Genomic DNA, 26325 nt, shown 5'->3' with positions numbered 1-26325 from the left:
GAGGGATAGAGGGCCAGTGTCGGGCGAGCGTGAATGGATAAGGGGTGGGTGGGGGGTACCAGGCGTCCTTCACGACTCCCAAGCCGCACAGTACTAGGCCTTCCACCCCACCATAAACAGTACGAGGCCAAAAATTTTTGGATGTCGTTTAGTTCCAAAAAGCCTAAAGCCAAAAAAAATTGGGCTGGGCCAAAAAATTTTGCGATCTAAACGCGGCCTTAAGCAATGGCCTCCAAATCCAATTGCACTCTCAGAGCCCTCCTTCCTTCCACAAGAAGCAGTTGTTGGTAAATAAAGTTGTTATCGTGGCCGGAGCTAGACCAGCCGGGCAATTGTTGGCGCCTCACCGCACGGGGCGAACTAGAAGCCAAACCAGGTAGTGGCCTGCCCGCGACACATGTCATCAGAACCTGTGTTGTTGACTGCCATGGCTGTTATTGAGTTACGGCCCTAAATCAACCAACACTGCCAACTGAAATACAACAAGTCTCCCCTTTACATTCCTCACTCTTCTAGCAGCAGTCATCTTTGTCTCTAACAAGATCGAAGACAAGTTTGGGATTATGCTACTGGACAAAGCCGCACACTCCCTCTCTCTCTCTTCCTTTTTAACTGTATAAGCTATGAACTATGGAAAAGCTTATGTGATGTGAATTAAGAAGTTACTCCTTCTATCCCCCAAAAGTAATGTTCTAGGATTTTTTCAGGCAGATTAGTGGAGAAGAGAAATGTTACTAATACTCTTAGTATGTCACACAAGATTACCTAAAAAGAAGGGATGTTAGGTGATTTACTTCCTAATTAAGATGCATTGCATGCAAGCATGCAAAGATCCGAGGCAGGCAACAAACAGTAGCGCATCTCAATTGGTAATTTAGCACCGGACCGGTGAGTCAACATCGTGTCTAAAACTCAGAACATCATTTTTTCTAGAACAAATTTTAAATCACAGAACATCACTTTTTTGAGACAGAGAGAGTATAATTGTTGGGTTCATAAACCTGGGGTCCCTCATGGACCGGCTTCCCAACAAAGGCTTGGCCCAACAGACAACGTTGCGAGCAAACACGCAACTCATGGGCCAGCCCAAAAAAACCTAAACAACAGGCTAGAAGGGCGATCCAATCACCGACTAGAAGGCCTAGCCAAGGAGGAGCAGCGTCCGCTTCTAACTCCAGTCCGCCTCTCTGACCGGAGCACTCGCTTCGGTCTCTAGCCTGCCTCTGGACGACCTCTCTGACCAAAAGGCCTGGCCAAACACCGCTTCCAAGTTTGACCTGCGTCTCCGACCGAGGATGCGCCGAACCCCTGTTTACAGCTCCTCTTCGACTGGCACAATTAGAGCCAACTGGGACCGACCAATCAGGGACACCCGTTCGGTAAGGACCAGGAAATGGACGGAGAAAGTAAGGCAGGGTACACAAATCAAACCACAATACCAGGGACCGTACCCTATGCACCTGCCAGTCAGTACCCTACGACCTTCCTGGCATGGTAGAACCGAAGCAGTGTTGTAGGCGCCAACATTTTCCCCTACAGTGTTGTGGACGCCATTAACTCCCATACTGCACAAATACGGTAAGGCTCCCCCCACATGCCTCTGGGCATCGATAGTGTCATGGGCGCCGACATTTACCATACTAGGCGAACATGGTAAAACCCATTGCATGCCTCCAGGTATCAATAGTGTGGTAGGCGCCGACGTCTACCATACCCGAAGAAGACAACACAAACCTCCCACGTGCATCTGACATTCAACAGTGTTGTGGGCGCCTACCATCATCATGTATCCGCTGGCGTGGGCAACAAGGTTTAGTAGCACACGCACTCTCCCCCTCTCACTTGTAAGGCCATCGCCTTCATCTATAAAAGGGGATGCGCTCTATCCAACAAAGTTAAGTTAATTCAGATCGATAAAGTTCACATAGCACATAGTGGAGCTCCCGTCACTCTCGACCCCTCTGACCGAAGTCCGACCAGACCTCTTGTACTCCCCATCTTTCTCCCTTCTGTTTGTCACCACTACAAACTTCGAGCACCTAGGCTCAGGAATAAAGTCACCGACCGTCTCAAACTAGACATAGGACATGTTGCCTGAACCAGTATAAACCCTATGTCATTGAGTGCTAGGTCACCTCCGATCACAACATACAACAAAACTTTAAATATTTATGTGTTGGTCACTTTCTGCACCGACAGTTGGCGCCGTCCATGGGGAAGACGTTGTACGTTCAACACTTTTTGGTCATTGGATGGCCCACTTTTCCGCCACCTTTGACATGGCAGGCTCAAGCAATACGACTCGCTTCGACTCACTAGAGTTTTCCGCACTCCCACCTGCTGGGCTGTGGGTTCCACCCATCTTCGAGCCATCCTAGACCTTCCTTTTCAGAAGTCTGGACTTCATCACTGACCTACTCGGCGTACTACACCTCCGCGAGGAGGGACTCATTCTAACGCCCGTCGGAGGAACACCCTCCGTCGGCTCTGGGACGCACGACGACTTCAACGACGAGGCATCCGCGCTTCATTCCGAGCAAACTCTCTGCTCAAACCCCGCTGTGAGTAATGTACATGCTGATATTTACTTGCTATTCTCTATCTTCCATCAATTATCTGGAGGAACCCATTGTCCCCGCCACGACCGCCATGCGACCGGTTCCCCTACGGCCTTGCATCCCCCGCGGATGCGTACGTCCGGGGGCTCCGAAGAATGCCGGCGTTGCCCCCTCTCACATCTGAATTCATGGGGATAGCGAGCTATGCTCCCACATGTTTCCTTGACCTCATGGATGATGATTTTGAGAGTGATGGCTCCAGCATCGGTGACGTGGCGACTAGCCATCGTTTGTCCTAGGAGTGTGCTATGGCAGACGCTTTGGGACAGCCACCGGTGCTAGCGGAGTCCTTGTAGACTCACACCCCTCCAAACCCTCATGTGGAGACCCCTATGCTCACATGGGAGCACGGCAAAGAATTATGACAACAGTGATTGAATTAGTCGCCACCTGCGCCAGCGCGCTCGACGCACCACACTGTGCCCCGTGCGCATAAACTGGCGAGCGGCGCTTGGGGTCGCGCCCGTCGGGTCTAGCGCAACACCATGGATGAGGGGAACGATCCCCCATAGTTTGCTCGGGCTGATCAGAACATCACCGCTGCAACAATGCTTCTGTGCGGCCTTCCCAAGCCAAATGACCCCAGGAACATGTGATCCACTAGAACCTTCGGGCACTGGTGGAAACCACCGCCGTTCAGTAGGCGGAGAGCTCCGCATCATGACACCGACTCGTGGCCTCTCTCCCCACCAGGGGAGTGGGGACACACCGAACGAATCACTCCACATACTCACCGCTATAGCCACCAAGCACGGCATAGGAGGCCACATCTGCGCCTTGACTTGACTTGGCGCCCGCTCCACACCAACTGCCTATACATGAGCGGCTCGGCCTGAACTAAGACGCTCGCTTCAACGGAGGCTGAGGCAAAGTTAAGGCCAAGCGCGAGGATTAGGACAAGGGCCCCTCCATGTAGAGGGGCAAAAAGAATAGAAAAGATCACCACCGACCGGCCAACTCTGGGTTGGTTGCCACGGCTGATCAGATAGACCAGCAACCCTAGTAGGGCCTTCCGGGCCACTTCAACGAGCTCATGGAGAGCCCATGCACCAACCACGCCTACCACATCAAACACCTCTACAAGGACTGTGAGCTCCTCAAGCGCCTTTTGCGATAGGTCGGTAGGCCAAAGGAAGAAAAAGGCAAAAGAGCAGCGACCAGGAAAGGGAGCATCATGGGCAAGGCTTCGGACGACTGAAGGACAAGGTGATCCAACCAAATGCCTGCCAACTGAAGGATGACTATGACAATGTTCTCACCAATGCTTGGAACAGCTATGTCATTTCTTCCCCTAAAATTTAGTCTTACCATTGTTTACTTAACGTTTGCTCTTGTAAAAGCGCCCTGACCCGAACACTTTTGGCCCAGGTCGCTCAGGGGCACCATGGGGGTGCACTACCACCTCACTTTTTGTTTACTATCATATGGTAAAACTCCTTCCTACTCGAATGAAAGGGTAGTTCGTTCCTTTAATTTACCTTACGTAGCTTTGCTTCAAAAATTCCGACTGATCGCATCCCGCCTCTACCTATGGTTATGAGCAGCTGAGCCTCGTGGGCCATGCCCAGGCTCCTAAGGTTGCAGCCTACTGCTCTTTTATTTTGCTATCAGCCATTTTTAAACATAAGTCAAATTTTAAAATCCAAGAAAATCGTTTCGAAAATTTTACTTAGGCCTAAATCACGGTGCTAAGCAAGCTCGTAACATCAGGGGTGTTACACATGGGCCCTGCCTCGCCCGACATAGAGGTCATGAGCTCTGCCTTACCTGACCTCTGAGGACAGGCTCTGCCTCATCTAACACTAAGGTCGTGAGCTCTGTCTCACCCGACCTCTAAGGTAGGGCTCCATCTCGCCTGACATCGAGGCCATGGGCTCCATCTTGCTCGACCTCTAAGGGCAGGTTCTGCCTCGCCCAACATCGAGGCCATCGGCTCTACCTCGCCCTGCCTCTATGGGCAGGCTCTGCCTCGTCCGACCCTTGGGTTTGCGCTCTACCTCGTCTGGCCTCTAGGGGGGACTCTGCCTCGACCGACCCTATGGCTAGGGGATCCGTCTCGTTCGACGGAGACCCATGCCGCCGCCAACCACTCTTGGTCCAAGTGAATAGGCCTGGGTCAAAGCTCTGACACTAGAAAGGTGATCGGCATGCCCCGATATAACCTATGGTTGTGACGGGCCATACATGGGGATTCACATTAGGAACAGCATCGGGCATATTGGTGCTGTTCTGCCTAACCCTCGTACAAGCATTGACATGCACGTTAGTTCACCATGATGTCTGCTAGGACGAAGTGGAGCACCATGACCAGGAGACAATGCCTAGGCATGGTGCTAGTGACAGATAGGGCCATGACGTGGAGCTATCCCTGTTGATGTCTATAGGGTCATCGGGACCCACATGAAGGAAAAGAAGGACCCGGTGATCCTGGAGGACTTCTTCTCCTTCTCCTTCTCTTCTTTTCCCTCCACGATAATCTGTGCTTTCCCTTGGCCTATAAAAGGGAAAGCAGGGCATCCCATGAAGGGGACTCAAATGCATCACAACACATCCCACTGATTTGGACACGGACCGATCGAACCGATCGAACCCTGAACCGATCAGAACACACAAGCACATAATCGAGCAGCGATCGAGCTCTCAGCACCTGTCGCTCCTCTCACTAGAGACTTGGGACATATCCCTCTCTCAACCATTTGTAACCCCTACTTTGAACTTTTAGTGCTAGTAACATGAGCAGCAGCAACGAACTGGATGTAGGGACATTCTGTCCTAACCAGTATAAGCCTTGTGTCATCTTAGCACATCATCCGGGCCAGACGCGCAATATTAGAAATTTACTTACTAGTGGCAACTCAAAACACCAATAGTTGGTGTGCCAAGTAGGGGGCTTTTGTGTGTCTCGACATTCACACCACGCGTCGGATGCCTAGTCACAACCTCTGCTGGGTCCCGGGTACGCACATGCACTTCGAGGACCTAGACTTCATCGTCATGACAGAGGGAGAGTTGGCGATGGCTCCCACCACCATCCAACCTCTGCACTCCGCTGGCCTCGACATGATTGTCGAGGCGCTTGAGGAGCAACAGCTACACGCACTGGAGGCCTGCGCCCCTGGAAGTGACCAGCTCCTCGACTTCAACTATAGGAGGTTAAAGCACCAGCTCAGCGCCTTCCTAGGACCTGACCATCCTAAGATGACCTATGCCACCTCACCTTCTCTTTTGACAATGTCATGGCATAGCTTGTCAGAAGAGAGGCATTCTCTCTGGAATACCTCATCCGGAGCACCCCGACAGCACTCCCGTTTGGTCTTCACAACGCCATAGATACCGATGGCCACCCTATGGCGCAACTCATGCCTCCATCCCCCATGAACAAGGAGTGAACCAATCACCTCTGTGTTGAGGAGTGAACTAATCAATCACAAGAATGAATACCAATGAAGACTAATCACCTCAGAATCAAATGACGACACAATGATTTTTTATCGAGGTTCACTTGCTTGCCGGCAAGCTTGTCCTCATTGTGGGGATTCACTCACTTGGAGGTTCATGCACTAATTGGCATCACATGCAAAACCCTCAATATAGTGCTACACAACCAACACAAGATGAGGATCACACAAGCCACAAGCAATTTACTAGAGTACCTTTTGGCTCTTCGTCGTGGAAAGATTAAGAACCCCTCACAATCACCACGATTAGAGCCAGAGACAATCACCAACCTTCACTCGATGATCCTCGCTGCTCCAAGCTGTCTAGGTGGTGGCAACCACCAAGTGTAACAAGTGAATACCGCAATGAAACAAAAACACCAAGTGCCTCTAGATGCAAATACTCAAGAAATGCACTTGGATTTACTCCTAATCTCACAAAGATGATGAATCAATGATGGAGATGAGTGGTAGGGCTTTGGCTAAGCTCATAAGGTTGCTATGTCAATGCAAATGGCTAAGAGAGTGAGCTTGAGCCATCCACGGGGCTTAAATAGAGAGCCCCCATGAATAGAGTCGTTGGCTCTTTGTTCTCTAAAAAGTCAAGGCGATCGGACGCGTTGGTCAGATTGACCGGATGCACCCTGCCAGCATCCGATCAATGGATGGCTACCACATCATCCCTCACTTCAAATGCTGAGCACCTAATTTCAATGGTTAAACCATGACCGGACGCAGCACAGTGCCAAGATCGGACGCACCTTTGCCGAGTCCGGTCGTTTACAGAGAGGTTCCATTCATGACCAGACGCGTCAGTTAGATCACGACCGGATGTAGGACCCCAGCATCTGGTCACTTCTAGTAAGCATCTAGTCACGATTGGACGCATTCAGTCACACCTGACCGGACTCGCCCAATGTTCGATCACTCTCCCTCTTCTCTATGCGCCACCACATCAGCATGACCGGACACTGAACAATGTTCAGCTAGAGTCCAGTCACTTGCATCTGGTCAAGAGACCAATGGTGGCCTTCACTGCGCGCCATTGACTAGACACAGGATCCCAGTGTTCGGTCACTGTGTGACCAGCGTTCGGTGCACTCTATGAAACCCTGTCTTTTCTGTACAGGACGCCGGTGGCACCATCGAACTATCCGTACTCTATGGGTCGACACTCTATCAGTGAAGTTTTGAACCCTTGCTTCCAAGTGCTAAACACAATGTGTATCACCTTTGTGCATGTGTGTTAGCATATTTTCATAATTTTTTCCAAGGGTTTTAGCACTCCACTAGATCCTAAATGCATATGCAATGAGTTAGATCATCTAGTGGCACTTTGATAACCAAATTTCGATACGAGTTTCACCCCTCTTAATAGTATGGCTATTGAACCTAAATGTGATCACACTCGCTAAGTGTCTTGATCACCGAAACGAAATGGCTCCTACCTCTTATACCTTTGCCTTGAGCCTTTTGTTTTTCTCTTTCTTCTTTTCAAGTCCAAGCACTTGATCATCACTATGGCATCACCATCATCATGTCATGATCTTCATTTGCTTCACTACTTGGAATGTGCTACCTATCTTATGATCACTTTGATAAACTAGGTTAGCACTTAGGGTTTCATCAATTCACCAAAACCAAACTAGAGCTTTTAAGGGGATGCAGGGGCCTCGCCTCGCCTGCGGGTGGAGTAGCTAAATGCTCGACACCAACTTGAGGAAGCGCGACTCTAGCTCAAGTAGGAACACGTGGAGCTTGATCGAGAGATCGAGCGCCACGGATACTGTGGGCACGCGTGTGCTATGGCCCATGACATGAACCGAAGGATCATCAAGGACGATGAAGCCCTCCCACACTTCGTCGAGCAAGCCAGAACATCGCTATTATGGCGGCCTTGTTTTGTGGGCTTCTAGGGCCCATGACGCCCGAGGATCATCGGACCCATCATGAGATTCGCATGCTACTCGACCACGCGGTGGCACAGCAAGCCAAAAGCTCATTGTCTCGATGACGCAAGCTTGATGCCAGCCAGCGCACACCCTTAGAGCAACCCGACAAGGACACATCAGTCCACCAAGCATCGCAAGGCAGTAGGCTACGCACCGTGGTCTTGGTGCATGAGCATCTCGGCCACAACCGTGATGCGTGCAACACCCTCGATGCCTGCAGGCGTACCCATGGCGATACGGGGGAGGGAGCTAGCCATGGCTACCACCCTTGTCATGGCGGATGCTACGACAATGGCGAGGACCAAATCTAGAGCCCTAGCCTGCCAGGACCTTAGGCCTTTGGCTGACACATCCTCAACGCCGCCTTCCCGCCATGATACCGACCACCAACCAACATCCCGAAATACTCTGGGGAAACGAACCCCAGAATGTGGCTCGAGGATTATTGGCTTGCTTGCCATGCCGGTGGAGCGGATAATGATGATTTCATTAACCGCAACCTACCATTGTTCCTGGCCGATTCGGCACAAACATGGTTGGAACACCTTTCACCCAACAGAATCTAAAGTTAGGTGGACCTAAAAGAGATCTTCATGGAAAACTTCCAGGGCATGTACAAGTGTCCTAGGAACCCATGGGATCTCAAAAACTGCTAATAGAAGGCCAAAGAAACCCTCCATGGGTATATCTGACGCTTCTCTCGGCAATGCAACGAGCTGCCTAACGTCGCCAACGCCGACGTTATAGGAGCTTTCCTATCTAGGACCATCTGTGAGTCCCTAGTTCACAAGCTAGGATGTAAGGGCCTGTGAACCACCAAGGAGCTCTCGACATCGCCACCAGCCATGACTCGGGCGAGGAGTCGGTCAGAGCGATCTTTGACCGCCTCAAAGGCAAGGCGAAGTGGGACGAGGATGCCGACGAAGGCGCCTCTGTAAGGAAAATGGACCCCTAGCCCATTTACTTTGGATTTTGGTGCTTGATGACCAACATAACCAAATTGGACTAATGAATTTGCAAGTGATTGTTTTATAGTTCAATAGGGTGCAAGACGTGACTTGGACAAAGGCGACATGATGATCCGATAATCAACACCATAAGCAAGACCCTAGATGCACAAATTGGACCCAAGATATCAAGCAAAGTCCAAGCACGATGATAGGAACCAAGCTGGATACAAGATCACAAAGAAACAAGCTTCATAGAGTGATTGGACGTGTCCGATCAAGAGGCTCAGCAACAGCAGACATCAGCAGTAGCGACCGAACGCTGAGGACTGAAAGTGACCGGACGCACCGATGGCACTATTCATCATCCCGGCAACACATTCAGCACTAACCAGACACTATCGGTAAAACGACCGGATGTAGGAACTGCAGTGTCCGATCGAGTACAGAGAGGTTCCAGAGCGGCGAAGTTGCGACCGGACGCGCCCGGTGGCATGTGACTGAACGCCATCAATGTCTGATCAGTTGATCGCGCCAAAGATGAAGTGACCATTGTGAGTGACCGGATGCGTCCGATCAGAACGACATCAGCGTCCGATCAGTAGCAGAAAAGCGAAATTTTATCCACAACGGCTACTTTCTTAGTGGGGCTTATAAATAGACACCCCAATCGGCCATTTGATATAAGTGGAGCTGAGAAAACATATCAAGGGTGTTGATACACTATTTTAGTGATCTCTACTTATATAGTGCTTAGTGATTCATTAGGTGATTAGCGTAGGTGCTTTTTGCGAAGTGCTTAGGTTGATTAGACCACCGCTTATGTGCTTGCTCTAGGTTTAGGCCTAGTGTTTAGTGAGGTTTGCATACCTCTTACCACTTGGTGCTTGCGCATCATTGTTGTACATCGAATGGGCTTATAGTCTTATGAGATCACACCAATTGCGTTTGTGGTGTGGCTGCCACCGTGTACCTAAGGGAACAAGGACGCGACATTTTGGCCGGAAGCTTGATAGTGAAGACGATAGGGAGCGGTCCAGGAGAGGCACACCAAAGACCCACTTGCGTATGGGGGAGGCCTAGGGCTATCCACGGAGTTACCCGACCTAGAGCTTGGCCCTTGTGAGGGGCTCCAACGAGGACTAGGGGGAAGCTTGCGCGCTTCTTGATACATCGGTAAAAATACCACAGTCGTCGATGGGAGTTTGCATATCTCTACCTTACTCTTTAGCTTTCACATTTATATTGTTTGTATAACTCCTTTTACGGTAGAGGTAGCAACACACTAGTAAAACCGTAGTTACACATTTAGATAGTTTATCTTTTGCATAGGTTCTGCTAACGTTAGAAAAAGAGGCCATAGTTTTGAGTTAGAGTTTTATGTTTCCTAATCCACCCCCCTCTTAGGCGTCATGGTCCCCTTCAGCCTCCAACCATCTCGTCAAGAAGAAGAACAAGCAGCGGCACGAGGGCTCGCTCATGGCCACCACCGACCGCAAGGGGGGCCAGAAGCCTATGGAGGGTACCCCAGACCACTTTGAGAAGCTGCTCGAAGGGCCATGCCCGAACCATTCTTTCCCCATTGAGCACCTATATAAGGACTATGACCTCTTGAAGCGGTTCTTATCCGGAGGCTCTGATAAGGGGGAGCACAGGAAGGAGCCTAGCTAGATGAAGTGCGCAACATCGTCCTCCTCTGCTCGGCCAAGTACCAGCAAGCGTTGCGCTGGTACCACATCCGTCGGATGTGGGGTCAGGCCTTCAACATCGGGGACCTAGTGCTCCACTTCATCCAGAGCAACAAGAACTGCCACAAGCTCTCTTCGCCATGGGAGGGACCGTATGTCATCATGGGGGTGCTCCGACCAGGCGCCTACAAGCTCAAGGCCATTGGCGGTGAAGTTTTCGTTATTGCCTAGAACATCGAGTAGCTACGTCACTTTTACCCTTAATATACGCACACTTTCTCTTATCAGTTTCGTTATCAACTTACCCAATCTTTAGGAGACACCTGACCCTAGCAACGACAAAGGGTCGGGCCTCACTCGAGGGCTAATAAGAGCATATCTATCCGGTAGACAGTCTCTATGTTCGACCCTTTCTCATGATTAAGACCCAAAAGTGAAGTTTGCGGAAACAAATACTGAGTAAAACTGGTCGGACTGCGAGAAACCTACACCTCGGTGGCTATGGCGTCTTTGCTCATCAGCGTGATTAGAGTTTTTTCACACCTTGGGCTTTTTGGCCTTAGCCACGGAAAGAGTCGATACGCGTTTAAGAGTCTATCCGCCTGGCAAACATTATCTGTGCCCGACCCTCTCTCACGTTGAGACTTAGAAGCTAGGGTTGCAGAAACGAACGTTGAGTAAAACTGGTCGGACTGTAAGAAACCTATGCCTCGGTGGCTACGGTGTTTTGGCTGACTAGTGTGATCAGAGTTTGTTCACCCGCACTCCGGGCTTTATAGTCTTGATGGTCGAAAGGGTTGGAACCCACCAACCTTTTATACAAAAAGGGGGAGAAGGGCTAAAAAATTGTTTGGCCATAACTAAATCTGAGAGCTTGTCCATTTATTATGAGTTCATCGCCTGGCTTATCTGCCTAACTAAGTTATTGGGTAGGATGTTCGCATCCCCTATCTCCATAGGTAAGTCTTGTCCCAGCGGGTAACACAAGTCGATCGGATGGCTTGGCCGCTGCTGACTTATGGGTAGGGAGCAGCAGGATGCCCCATGCGGGTTATGCCAACCCCGTCACGAACGACAGAGACAGATTCCACTCGAATATGTTCGATAAGAGCTCCCCGAACCTGTCAGTCGTGCCATCAAAGTAGGTCCTACGCTAGTAGGTCGCCCTTAATCTACGCACTTTTTCTCTTATCAATTTCGCTATCGAGCCCCCGACCGCTGCAATGGCAAGGGGTCGGGCCTCACTCGGGGGCTGTCAAGAGTATCTATTCACTAGACATTCTTTATGCCCGACCCCTTCTCACGTTAAAAAACTAGAAGCAAGGTATGTGGAAACAAACTCTGAGTAAACCTGGTCAAACTGCAAAAAACCAACGCCCCAGCGGCTACGACATTTCTGCTCACCAGCGTGATTAGAGTTTTTTTGTCCCCGCACCCTAAGTTTTAGCCTCTGCCTTCTTAGGAAGGGTTTGGAGGGGCCAACCTGTGGAATCTCCATCGAGGAGAGGCCAACAGGTCGCCTGAAGTCGATCAGATGACTCTGACCACTACTGAGAGATGGGTAGGGAGCAGCAGGATGCCCCATGCAGGTCTCACCAACTTCGTCATGAACGACGGACCCAGACCCCACATGGACATATCTGGTAAGAGCTCCTAGAACTTGTCACTCGAGCCACCAAGGTAACTTTACTGACCCCCACTTTACTTTTCCAGTACATGAGCATTCATTCATCCATTCTCATGCATGCATTCATACATTTATTCATACATTCATTCATACATTCAACTCATACATCCAAGCATTGTATATACAATTATTGCATCATAACGCTTCGCGTCGCGTCATGAAGTGGTAGTTGTCTCATTTGACATGAGCGGCAACCAACCGAGGTACGAAGGCTGGTCCACGAAGGGATCAAGTCTGCCTCGCGTCAAACAGAGCTAGGGGAGAAAAACATAGATGAGCCCCAGCAGCCTTGCCCGACCCTGCTCAGAAGCGGACAGCGACATCTAGACATTTCTCGTTCGATCCTAACCTTATGCCAAGCCCACAGAATCTCCATCAAGGAGAGGCCAGCGAGCCACCTGAGTTGCTCTCCGGAGCGACATGGGCATCTGCCGAGAGGTGGGTTAAGGAGCAGTGGAATGCCATATGAGGGCTATGCCGACCCCGTCAGCGAATGATGAACCCGGATTCTGCTCGAACATGCCTGTTAGCGAGCTCACTGAGCACAACACTCGAGCCATCGAGGCAAGTGTCGTTAGCTTAGCCCCTTCGGTTGCGAAAACCACGGATGGGGTGACGCATGAAACATGGCCAACCCCCACCCGAGAACTATATGGATTGACCGCTGAGGATCTAGGGTCAGTCACCAAGCTAACCCAAGCCAGATCCCCGCGAATGGGATATTAGGGGCCCCACTCAGACTAGCCCATTAACAGCTCACCGGACGCCATGATTCGTCCTTAGAGAAAAATCATGGCAGGCTCGGCCCCTCTATTTTTATCGAAAAAAACGCCTGAGGAAAGACAATCATAAAGACGAACTGATCCTCGACTGGCCCCCTACTACGGGAGGGGGCTCGAGGAAAGGGAATCACCACCCCTAGCTCACGCTGTGGGCAACAAAAGAAGACCAAGGCTTTCAGAGTCCTCCCATTTGGAAAAGCCTCCGAAGGAGTTTTCTACTCCTCTAGAGGTTTAGGGGCTACCGTCGGAGACCAATATAAGGGTACCCAAAGAGGAAAAGCTAATAACCATCAACATTGATTTATCCGAGTAGTCAAGAGTGCAACTACAACTCCAACTGACCCTAGGTGCGCAAGCTCTGCCTCGCCTGGCCTCTAGGGGCGGGCTCTGCCTCATCCGACACCGAGGCCGTGGGCTTCGCCTTGCCCGACACTAAGGTCACGGGCTCCACCTCGCCCGACCTCTGAGGGCGGGCTCCGCCTCGCCCGACCTCTAAGGATAGGCTCCGCCTCGCTCGACACCAAGGCCATGGGCTCTGCCTCGTCCGACCTCTGAGGGCTGGCTCTACATCGCTCAACATCGAGGCCGCGGGCTCCGTCTTGCCCGACCTCTAAGGGATGACTCCGTCTCGCTCGACCTCTGGGGGCGGGCTTCGCCTCGCCTGACACCGAGGCCACGGGCTCCGCCTCGCCTGACCTCTGAGGGCTAGCTCTGCCTCGCCCGGCCTCTGAGCGCGGGCTCCGCCTCGCCCGGCCTCTGGGGGGGACTCTGCCTCGACCGACCCTAAGGCCGGGGGATACATCTTGCCCGATGGAGACCCATGCCGCCGCTAACCACTCTAGGTCCAAGCGAATGAGCCTGGGTCAAAGCTCTGACACTAGGGAGGTGACTGACACGTCTCGATATAACTCGTAGCCATGATGGGCCGTACATGGGGTTCACATCAGGAACAACGTCGGGCGTACTGGTGCTGTTCTGCCTAACCCTCGTACAAGCACTGACATGCGCGTCAGTTCACCATGACGTTCGCCCGGACGAAGTGGAGCGCCACGACTGGGAGACGACGCCTGCGCATGGCGCCAGTGACGAATAGGGCCATGACGTGGAGCTGTCCCTGTTGACGTCTACAGGGTCGGCGAGACCTGCATGAAGGAAAAGAAGGACCCGGCGATCCTGGAGGACTTCTTCTTCTCCTTCTCCTCTTTTTCCTTCATGGTAACCCGTGTTTTCTCTTGGCCTATAAAAGGGAAAGCAGGACGTCCTATGAAGGGGACTCGAACGCATCGCAACACATCCCACCGATTCGAACTCGGACCGATCGAACCCCGAACCAATCAGAACACACAAGCACACAGCCGAGAAGCGACTGAGCTCTCGGCACCTGTTCACTCTTCTCACCAAAGACTTGGGACATGTCCCTCTCTCGACCGTTTGTAACCCCTACTATGAACTTTCAGTGCTAGTAACACGAGCAACAACAACGAACTGAACGTAGGGATATTCTGCCTGAATCAGTATAAATCTTATGTCCTCTTAGCATATCATTCAGACCAGACGCGCAATATAAAAAAATTACTTGCCGGTGACAACTTAAAACACCGACTCACGTATTGCCGGTGAGCTCTAAAGATCTTCCCAGATGAGGCAGATTAATCCATTGAAAATCATAACAGTAGCAAGGTCTTATAGGTAACCGGAATATTCAGGATCTCTCCCAACCAAAAATATCCTTTTTTTTTGTATGTTTGGGCATTTTTTTTTTCATTTGCCAGCTGCATGGGATGTCACCAAGCGCCAAACATCCTATACAAAAGGGACATGCCAGTCAAAAAAAAATCTTGGACGGTTCAGGTGTCCTATTTACACATGACACACGCATTTTGATATAGCCATCCCTTGTTAGTAAATTTATCCACTGCCAAGCTCATGTATTTGATGAGCTTCCACGTGTATATCTTGCATTTATGTTGTTACATGAGATTTTTAGATGGGTCAAGGTTGTCATCCCATAGGATCCCATTAATTGCACTAGATATGCAGAACAATTGTAGGTCTCGTTTGCTTGTCTTATGAGCCGTACTGTTTTGAAAAAACAATATTTTTCTCTGACAATAAATCAGCGAACAGTACTTTTAGTCATAGCTTTTCAGCGAAGCGAACAGAGCGTAATCTAGATGTTCGTTGTCTATCTTCGAGTTACGTCTCCCTCTACCTCTGACTAATCTCATCAATATTCAATGTGAACCTCCACGAAGACAAATTCTTGTATTCAAGTGGTAGATACGATTTTGTTTCACAATGCGCACATATTGACTCAATCGCCATTACAATAACTATTGCTCAAAGTGATGCAGTGCAATGCTTCCTAGAGAAGTGTCCTCCAATCAGGTATGGCGTCAAAACATTGTTGTTGTCATTGCCATCAGTGACAATGTAGAAGAGTTGAAGAGCAGTCAGTTGCATCGTAGGAAATCCATTATGCAGGACGAGGGTTGTATTTATGAAAAAAAACTATATATAAAAAATATCCTAGTTCTAGGAAAAAGATATTCAAACAATAGAATAAGATATTCATGGTAGAGAAATTAATCTATATTCTTGCAAATCAGTATCATTTTATTATCCCATTTTTTTCACCAAGGAAACAATGATAGATGAAAGAATCCAAACTACTAGGTTTCAATAAATGGTCAGGTCATGTTTGAATGCATGTGTATTCGTTTTAATCCACATGTGTTGTAGTGGAATGAAATATGATTTAGTTTAATTTTATTTCAATCTACTTCAACACATGTGGATTGAGATGAATATCATGTCACATCCAATGTTTGACACATATTTCCCTCGGACAAAAGTTTAGTCCTGTCACATCGAATGTTTGACACATGCATGGAATATTAAATGTAGACTAATTATGAAACTAAATGCACAGATTGAGACTAATTTGCGAGACGATTTTTTAAGCCTAATCGATCTATGATTTGACAATGTGGTGCTACAGTAAACATGTGTTAATGACAGATTAATTAGGCATAATAAATTTTTCTCACGGATTACTGAGGACTTCTGTAATTTATTTTTTTATTACTATCCAAACACTCGATGTGACGCTCATATGACACATGTAAACTTTAGCGGCCCTGTTTGGCTTATCCCATATTTGACTTATTCTGTTTCTTTTTTTAGCTGGAATAATTTTTTTTTTTCATAATAATTTAGCTAAAATAATATTTTTCAGCTAGTTCACTCAAATTTCAGACCGGCCAAGGGCGTCTCGCCCCCTTTACTTGATCGGTGAAAATAGGAGCATTTGCGCAACTCATGTGATCCCCACGTGCTGCCATCTCAGCGGCACCGGCACCGGCACCCGGCACCCCTCACCTTCCGTCTCCGCGAACAAAACCGCTCGCTCCTGTCCGGCCCGCCATCGTCATTGGTTTCGCGCACTCTCGCTCCTGCTCCCGGTTTTGTCGCTCCCCACTCTCTCTCCTCCAGGCTCCAGACCTCCACCACCCCACACCGCCGCACGCCCACACGCAACCACGAAACGGAAATTTTCTATACTAGTTTCCTCGCCCTGCCTGCCCTCACGATCCGATCGGGACCCAACCCTAGCCCGTAATGGCGTCGTCGGCGGAATCGTCGGCGGCCGGCGGCATGCGGAAGGCGCCGTCGCTGGAATGGCGGTGGGTGTCCACGGAGGAGGAGGACGACGAGGACCGCGCCGGGGCCGGGGCCGGGACCCCCGCGGCCGTCGGGGCGGTGGGCAGGGGCGGGAGCTTCGAGTCGGAGGACGACGAGGATGACGACGAGGAGGAGGAGGAGAAGGAGAAGGGGAGGAAGAGGCTGATCCGGACCGTGCCGTCCGTGGACTGGTTCGACGTCGAGGGGAACGAGGTCTCCGTCGCGCAGCAGCTCGACGACTCCGAGGTGAGGAGGGCACGGGTGTTGTTTCTGTTGCGTGATCGAGATGGATTTCCTGTGCTCGGGCGCTTACAATGGCCGGCGTTACGTGCTGATTTGCTTATTTGGAGAAGAAGGATTTCGGGATTTGTAGTTATTATTAATCAGGTGGGGGAAGGAAATCTAATCATTGATAGAGAACTGCCTAAATTGAGCTTAGGCTAAGGTGGTGTTTAGATCCGGTGATTAAAATTTAGGACGTGTGTCGGGAGGACGTTGCATGTGGTGTTCGGATATTAATAAAAAAACAAATTACTTAATCCGTCGTACTCCACGAGACGAAATTTTTAAGCCTAATTAATCCGTCATTAGCATATGTTTACTGTAGCATCATATTGTCAAATCATGGACTAATTAGGCTTAAAAGATTCGTCTCGCAAATTAGTCGCAAACTATGCAATTAGTTTCATAATTAGTCTATATTTAATACTCCATACATGTGTACAAACATTCGATGGACAACGACTAAAATTTAGGAGGGGCAACCAAACACCGCCTAAGAAGATCGAGTGCAATGTAAGGCACATTCACATGAATGCCAATTTACTCCTCCAACCTGAACCTACGACACACAGGCAGTAGTAAATTAAAAAAGTGCAGCTAATCTTGTTGGATACTCCCTCCGTGGTTTGGTCCATACAAAGTTGAGTACATATGTGAAAGCAATTAATGAATGTATTGTAAAAGTAAATAGGGCAACATTGAAACGAAACTTACAGGCAGGTAGTGTAAATGTTCAATAGTATTCCAGGTGGGTTTTGTGGAACACCATCAGCTACTGTTTCTTTTTTTAAAACAGTAACCATTATTTCAAACTCCTGTACCAGATAGATGCGATTTTTTTGGACACTTTGGGAAATTATGTTAGGTGTACATAGGTAGATCCTAATATGTTCCAGTTTGCTGAAGAATGTCTGCCATTGTTGATCATGTTTCACTCATTATCTTTCATGTGGTTTAGTTATTTCATTTACATGTGCAGGAGTTCGATTTTGGCAGGACAATGTTTCTTGCTCTTCAGACTCTTGCTGTGGTGTTTGGAGATATTGGAATTGGTCCATTGTATACATTTGATGTCATGTTTAACAAGTACCCTATTGTTGGAGAGGAGGATGTTCTTGGAGCACTCTCACTAGTTCTGTATACTCTTATATTGATGCCATTAGTGAAGTATGTTTTGGTTGTCCTGTGGGCCAATGATGACGGTGAAGGTATATGCGAGGTTGTGAATTGAGTTAATCAGGTTCAGGCTTTTATGCAAAAGCGTGCCAGAGGCTTACATCTTCCATTGGTTCCATGACTCTGCAGGTGGTATATTTGCTTTGTATTCTTTGATTTGTAGAAATGCAAAAGTGAGTCTCATTCCAAACCAAGTACAGTCTGAGAAGAGGATGTCAAGTTTTCGACTCAAGCTTCCAACACCAGAGCTTGAGAGATCCATAAAAGTAAAAGAGAAACTTGAATCGTCACTACTGTTGAAGAAGTTGCTTCTAGGCTTAGTCTTGTTTGGGACTTCCATGTTCATATCCAATGGAGTTATCACACCAGCAATGTCAGGTTTGCTTCTTTTTCATCGTGTCCACATTTCAACTTAAATCACAAAAGTTCTGTTAGTGGATTAACCATGAAGAATACTATAGACATCGAATGAATCTTTGTCTTTTCCATGTCATTTCAACTTATTTCAATGCTAGAGAGCGTTTTTGTCCAGCCAAATTAATTATTTATCCTTGAATGCAGTGTTATCTGCTGTCAGTGGCTTGAAAGTTGGGCTACCAAATACCTCACAAGGTGATATTTTTTGGTTCTCTTGTATCTCATAGCATGGAGTTTATTTTTTTTAATGAATTATTGCTTACTTTACTTTGTATTTTCATTGAACGTTCTTTGCAGATGTTGTTGTGATGATTTCAGTTGCACTTCTTATAGTATTGTTTAGTGTACAGAGGTATGCCACTAGCAAAGTGGGGTTTGCAATTGGCCCTTCTTTACTTTTATGGTTTTGTTGCCTTGGAGGGATTGGAATATACAATCTGAGTCTATATGGCCCAACAGCTTTTAAGGCATTTAATCCTCTCTACATTATTTATTATTTTGGGAGGAATCCTTTTCAGGCTTGGCTGTCCCTCGGTGGTTGTCTTTTATGTGCAACAGGTAATCACCATAGTTTATTGATCTATAATCAGCTGAATGTCCAACATTTTTTTCCTTTTGGTTGTCGTCTTATTCACTTTGTTGGATATCTTTACTATCGAGCATTTATTAATGAAATAAGATTCTCTTCTGTAATAGCATAGTGGTTCAGAACTTTGTCTTAAATATGTGAGTAAAAACATTTGTTTCTGTCATTATAAGAGACTCACTTTAAGTTTATCCAAACTATCTTGCAGGATCTGAGGCCATCTTTTCGAATCTTTGTTACTTTCCTGTAACATATGTTCAGGTATTATCTGCAAGCCAATGAAGCCTCGACTTCATTTGTTCCCCCCTACTTGCAGCTAATATTTGAAACACTTATGTGATCTGTATGTACTTAATAAGCTCTTATTTTACTTTGCAGTATATGTTTGTGCTTCTTGTTCTTCCTTGCCTTGTCTTGGCGTATCTAGGACAAGCTGCCTTTCTCATTGCCAACCAAAAGTCATCTGAGCAGGTCTTCTTTTCATCTATTCCAAGTAAGTTGGATGGTGCTGAACATTTAGCTTATCTGCCATTTTCTCATGGATATTTTCCAATAATGCTTCTTCAATACGTAAACAGTTGCTGCTTAAATCAGTTGTGTTTTCTGCTTGCTTTTTTTTAACCTATCCGGGGGACTAGCTACTTCCACTTATTTTATGCTGGCTTCTCTTTGCAGGTGGAGTTTTCTGGCCTGTTTTCTTAGTGGCGAATCTTGCTGCACTAATTGCCAGTAGGACAATGACGGTTGCTATATTCCAGTGCCTAAAGCAGTCTATAGCACTTGGTTGTTTTCCCCGGCTCAAAATTGTTCATACATCTCGGAAATTTATGGCTAAGATATACATTCCCGTTGTAAACTGGTTTCTAATGGTTTCCTGCTTGGGCTTTATCATTCTGTTCAGAAACATATATGATGTTGGCAACGCATATGGTAAATGATGTATTGATATGCTTTTGATGCCAGTATGTTCTCTATTTGTTCAATCTGTTAGTTTCTGCTGCTCTAACAAAGTTCCATCTTGAACAGCTATCGCTGAGCTTGGGGTGATGATAATGGCCACGGTTTATGTTACAATAATAATGCTTCTAATATGGGAGTTCAATATTACGAAGGTTCTGTCATTTGTTATCACATTCCTATTCTTGGAGCTGATTTTCTTCTCATCAGCTCTGAGTAGTGTCGGAGATGGGGGCTGGGCGTTGTTGATTTTTGCATCTGTTCTACTCATGATTATGTTTATATGGAACTATGGGAGCAAACTAAAGTATGACAGTGAAGTCAAGCAGAAGCTTTCAAAGGATTTGATGAGGAAGTTGGGGCCCAACCTTGGTACCATCAGAGCTCCTGGACTAGGCTTAGTCTACAGTGATATTGTGAAAGGAGTTCCTGCAATTTTTGGTCATTTTCTGACCTCACTCCCTGCGATACACTCGATAATTGTATTTGTGTGTATCAGGAATGTGCCAGTTCCTGTGGTTCCCCAAAGTGAAAGGTTTCTTTTCCAACGTGTATGCTCAAGGGGCTATCACATGTTCCGCTGTATAGCGAGGTAAAAGCTTGATCTTACATGTAGATAAGTTTTGTTCCATGTGAAACTTACACTTACAAAAAGAACATCATGATCGATTGTAGTTAATTGCATATGAAATGTAGATACATTCATGATTTGTCATCCAGTTATGAACTGCTGTAGGGATTTTTAAGCTTCAGCATATGGAATCAACAGCAAAACCTCCCCTAACATTAGCTTGTTTTTGCACAGATACGGGTACAAAGACAAGAAGCAGGAGCACCATAGCGTATTTGAGCGTCTTCTGATTGAAGGCCTCGAGAAATTCCTACAACGAGAGGCAGTAGAGCTATCCCTACAAAGCGAAGACGACGTCGACTCGGACGAAGAGCCTCCAACCCCTGTGAAGATCATCCAAGCACCAAACGGCAGCCTCTACTCGCTCAACGTCCCTCTCCTGGCGGACTATGCGCCTTCAACAGAGCTCATTCCTGAAGCCAGCTGCTCCACGCCTCAGCACGATCCTGTACTGGATTATGCCCAGAATCTTGAACTGGAGCTGGCGTTCATCAAGCAGTCCAAGCGGTCTGGGGCCGTCTACCTCATCGACAACCCCATCATCAAGGCTAGGAAGGACTCGTGGTTCTTCAAGAAGCTGATGATAAACTATTTCTTCGCGTTCCTGAGGAACAACTGCCGCCGGGCGATCATGTTGATGAGCATCCCGCACTCGAACATGATGCAGGTGCGCATGACTTCTTATGTCTGATTGCTGGAACTGCACTGGTTCTGCTCATGGCTGTCTGATATAAACCACACTGACCGTAAAAGGATGAAGGTGGCAAATGGCAAAGAGGATATCGGCACTCTTGTTTTTGTTCACAAGTTGATGATGGCTTCGGTTGTTGTAGGAATCTATCTCCCGTGTAGTTGTACAATGCCAAAATGTGGCTGGAAGTTTTAGCTGGCACACCGCTAGGGTGGTGTATTAACCTTTTTCCCCTTGTGCAGCAAAGATTCTTTTTGTCACCCTCCTTGATTTTGTTAGACATTTTTTGTGTTTGCAAAGCTACTGGTGAAATGTGGCCATTTGTAAGTATATTCTCGCCTAGAGCATGTTCTTGCTTTTGCAATGAGCCAAACTGAGATCAGTGTGTTTTGTTAATGTATGTGTTATTTCCTTGCCAGCCTGTTCGTTTTATCGTAAGCGATTGTGGATTATTTACTGCTGATTTGGTGTGAAAAAAAAAAATACTGTTGTAACTTATCATCGATATCTTTTACGAGCGAGCGAACAGGCGTGCGCGGCAGTTCCTGTTCTGAAGAGTTTCTGTTCTGCTCGCGGCGTCGCGGCAGCGAGATTAGTCGAGGACACGAGAGGACTTGTACGGAGGATACCGCTTCGTTTTTATTTCTTTTCCCCGTCCGCATCTCTTCTTCCTCGTTCGCGCGCCTGGGATTTCGCCGAGGCCGGCAGCCGCCCCGCCGGCGCCGCCCCCATCTTCACGGGTCCGCCGGCCCGTCGTGACACCAGGTCGTCGGCTGCCCGCCCCACCTCCACAGGCCCGCGGCGTCACCAGGAAAGGAGAGGTCGGTTTCCGGCGGCAACCTCCACGCCGGCCAGCGAGCTCGGCTCCGGATTCGCCGCGGCGAGGTGCGGATCCGGCGGCGTGCAGCCCTGCCCCGGCGCGCCTACGCGGCTTCGGCGGCGGACAGCCCTACCCCGGTGGCCTGTGCGGTCACCTACTCCGGCCCTGCCTCAGCCGACCGAGCGGGCGCGGCCCCTGCCTCGGCCTCGCGCGAGCGGCAGTCCCCATCGCGGACGGACGAACCGAAAAGGAAGAAGACGCACTGACGCACAGGGAAAAAAAATTTAGTGATTGACAGGTGGGGTCGCATATGTCATGTGGGGCCGCTGACAGCAGCTTTCCCGAAAGCCACAATTGTGCAACGAAACGGTCTTAGCAGTCTTTTCAAAAACCACGGCTCACAGTAACTTTTTTAAAAACTACAGCTCAACCTGTAAGCTTGAGTCAGGCTGTGAGAAACAGTCTTGTTGGACGTATTTGTTTGCCTGGACGGGGGCCAGGGCATGGCTCATGCGGTGCACCGCGCCGTGTTTGTTTGTCTAGAAGACGTCTGGGCCTAGGCCGTACGCTGCTTAAAGCAGCTGCGAGCCTCGCTCCCAGAGAACACCCTCTCCTCCGTTTCTCGTGGGCACGGTCGAAATCGGCCATTCGCGGGGCTCATTTTGGTGGTTGGCGGGCTGCTCCCTCCGTCTCGCACACGACGACAAATATTTCCCTCCTTCCACATCGCTAGGGTTTCATCCTCCCTTATAAGCCGAGGCGCCACTCTCCTTAGTCCCCCTCCTCCACTCCGCTCTCTAATCCCTCTCGCTCTCCACTCTCCTCGGTTCACTTGCATCCTTCTTCCTCCTCCGGCGGTGTATGGTGGCGATGGGGTCATAGGCGGGCCTAGCGCGGCTCATGTCTGCCGCTCCTCCTTCATCTCGCCGATGAAAGGGTGCGGGTCCCATCACCGTCGTCTTCTTCCTCGGGACGACCGGCGGTGCTGGTTGCCATGTTTGTTTGCCGGGACGTGGGTGAAAGGACCGAGAATGTCGCATAGAGGGGGGTGAATAGGCGTTTCTAAAAATTTAACCCTTCAAAATGCGGAAACGATTAGAGTTGGAGTTTCCCACTTGAAAACTCATAATCAGATAAATAAACTCCTCACGAGTACGCCAACAGGGTAAACAAAGTATATTGAATATGTATACGAGATACAACCCTGCAACCACAGAGTTAGAACAGAGAATGAATAATTTTAGCACATGTAGGAAATATCGGAGTGTCCGGTATCAATTTCGAACGCGTCCGATATACACGGGCTGTGCAAGTCAGCTCCCCTCTTCTTCCCTTTCGATCTCTTCTTTTCACTTAGTTGCTGATACCTTTAGCTAACCTGTATACAATCTCAAGCAACACACAAGATCACGAATGACAAATATAAAGAAAGAGATCGAGACACACGATATGTTTTACCGAAGTTCGGCCTTCCACTAGTTGATTCCTTCCCTTGCGGTGGTGGAATCAAACCACTAGTGGAATCGAATCGCGAATGGCCAGAGTCTTTTCCAACTCATTTTTCTCCTTCCACTAGTTGATTCCTTCCCTTGCGGTGGTGGAATCGAACCGTTACAAACTTTTCGAGGCACACCACAAGCTCTTGGGTGCTCTCCAACGACGCCTAGCCATCTAGGACCGAAGAGTCAAGAGTAACAAATGCAAATCAGGAGATCAATAATATGCACAAGTGCTCAAGGGTGGCTTGCTCTTAAATTTGAATCTCTCTTAACCCACAACATGGGTTTTGCAAGATTGAATCAATCACTCACTAAGAGAGGGTTGGAGAGTGTTCTCAAGGCTAAAAATGTATGAGAGAGTCAGCAGAATTAGCAGCTTTCAAAGGTGGAGGCTAAGTAGTATTTATAGCCCATTTAAAAAACTAGCCGTTATGTGACCGTTGGGCAATACTGAACACATCCGGTGGCTGTACAACCCCAATGGTCACTTTGTCAGTGACGCGTGAGACGTCGAAACTCTCGACGATCGCCAAAACTCTCGACCCCCAAAACTCCCGACTCACGTCGGAACTCCTGACGAGCCAAGCCGAGACAACGAAGAAATTGCTGCGATTGGGCAAATGCCGAACACGTCCGGTATCAATATTGCTAGACCAGCAGGAAATAAGTTAGCTCTTTTGTCTCTCAACCACTCAAACCTCACATGGGTTGGATTGAGCACTTATGAATATTATCAATCAACATGATACGTCCCTCTTAATAGTACGACATACCTATTAATTCAAGATCCAATAAAAATGGAGTTTGAAGCACTTGAGTTGAGTTTCTTGAACCGAAATGCCATAGCCTTCAATCTTCATCAAGTGAGGGTGTCAACATGTTGATTTTGATTTTATCCTTGCGCATTGCCATCTTGAGCATTTGACTTGATTCCATTCAACATGATTTGCCTTTATAAAGTCATCTAGGTTTGATTCTTCACTTCAATATGACCAACATGATTTGATTGGTGACTTTACTAAATGCAAACACTTCCTTCTTCACCCTAACTAGGTTCCTCAGTCACCAAGCCGTCACTTGCCCTTCACCCTTGCTTAGTACCTCGAAGTCTTTCCTTACTATCTTTACCATCTCAAGCCATCTAGTCACACTTGGTGTTAAATCATTCATTAAGTTCATTTGTATACTTGTCTTTCATCTTAGCAAGCTTCAATCGGTGAGATCAATCCATATGCAATCTCTTGTGTCTCATTAATTATTTTTCAACATGCTTGCTTTCATATGAATCATCGAAATCCCACAACAAATAAGCCTTGCATGAATTATATTTGCATTGTTGTCATTTGTTTGAACTAGATTGTTTCCAACAATACATCATTTTGGCTTGCATTAAATCTCTATGAGATAACTTATTACCTGTCCACACTTAGCAAATGAGTTAGACCTTTAATCACATTGTCATTCAATCATTCAAAACCCACTAATGGGCTAGATGCACTTTCAGTGGGTCCTCCCTCCTCAGATCTGCTTCCTTCTCCCCAAGCCACCGACTTCTTCCTCCTCTCTGTCCTCAAAGCAAGGTGAAATATTGAAATGTTTGGCTTCACAAGACAATGATGTGATGCTTCAGATCTATTTGTTCTTGGTCCTAATCGATGATGTCTTCATGTTCTTGCTTGATTGCAATGACACATTTGTGCTATGGTTAACTATTGAACATGATTTGAGATTGGGATTTACTTTAGCACATATTATGTGGGTTTTTAATGGTCTATGATGTTGAGGTGGAACCTATGGGTGGCTGTGCTTTGCACATGTAGCCGAGGTGATGAAACCTAGTCCACCACTTGTATTGTATGTCTAAAATGTTACCATTTAGAGGCCAGCAAGGCATGCCTAAAACTGAAAGAAAATTATCATTCTTGCATGTAGATGACTTCGACCAGCAAAGATCTGCCATGGCTAAACAAGCTTTTGCCATGGTGAAAGGTCCTAATGGCTAGAGGTGGGGTGAATAGCCTATAAAATTTCTACAACAACACTTAGCAAACCGGTTAAATAAATATAAGGCGAAGCGAGTGTTGCGCTAGCCTACTAAAATGCAAGACACCTACCACAATTCTAATTTATATAGTCTCTATCCATACAATGACTATGTCACTACACTAAGTTAGTGTACTCTCAAAGGCTAACTAAAGAGTCACACTAACCAAACTAACAAGCTCTCACAACTAGCTATACTAAAGAGCTTGACAAATAGTTTACGGTAAAGTAAAGAGAGTGAGCAAGTTGTTTATATCGCCGTGTCGAGGAGTGAACCAATCAATCATAAGAATGAATACCAATGAAGACCAATCACCTCGAAATCAAATGATGAACACAATGATTTTTTACCGAGGTTCACTTGCTTGTCGACAAGCTACTCCTCGTTGTGGCGATTCACTCACTTGGAGGTTCACGCGCTAATTGGC

General features: G+C 47.8%; 1 protein-coding gene across 1 annotated transcript; it reads left to right on the top strand.

Annotated features, from left to right (window-relative positions):
* Positions 1 to 16477: 16477 nt before the first annotated feature.
* Positions 16478 to 21947, top strand: LOC136493644 (probable potassium transporter 15). The gene is made up of 10 exons (XM_066489743.1): positions 16478 to 17041; positions 18057 to 18285; positions 18383 to 18631; positions 18815 to 18865; positions 18968 to 19228; positions 19465 to 19517; positions 19635 to 19749; positions 19932 to 20186; positions 20283 to 20805; positions 21019 to 21947. The coding sequence occupies exons 1-10, from the start codon at positions 16733 to 16735 to the stop codon at positions 21533 to 21535; spliced, it is 2562 nt and encodes an 853-aa protein (XP_066345840.1). The 5' UTR covers positions 16478 to 16732; the 3' UTR covers positions 21536 to 21947.
* Positions 21948 to 26325: the final 4378 nt, after the last annotated feature.

This window comes from Miscanthus floridulus, chromosome 11 (genome assembly GCF_019320115.1).
Source record: "Miscanthus floridulus cultivar M001 chromosome 11, ASM1932011v1, whole genome shotgun sequence".
Lineage (NCBI taxonomy): Eukaryota > Viridiplantae > Streptophyta > Magnoliopsida > Poales > Poaceae > Miscanthus > Miscanthus floridulus.
This window is presented reverse-complemented; position numbering and strand designations above follow the sequence as displayed.

Bases quoted from the DNA above. Each gene is read 5' to 3' on its own strand.
- LOC136493644 (XM_066489743.1), top strand. From the start codon at position 16,733: ATGGCGTCGTCGGCGGAATCGTCGGCGGCCGGCGGCATGCGGAAGGCG. The intron at 18,632-18,814 runs GTTTGCTTCTTT...CCTTGAATGCAG, and splicing joins TATCACACCAGCAATGTCAG to TGTTATCTGCTGTCAGTGGC. The intron at 19,750-19,931 runs GTAAGTTGGATG...TTCTCTTTGCAG, and splicing joins CTTCTTTTCATCTATTCCAA to GTGGAGTTTTCTGGCCTGTT.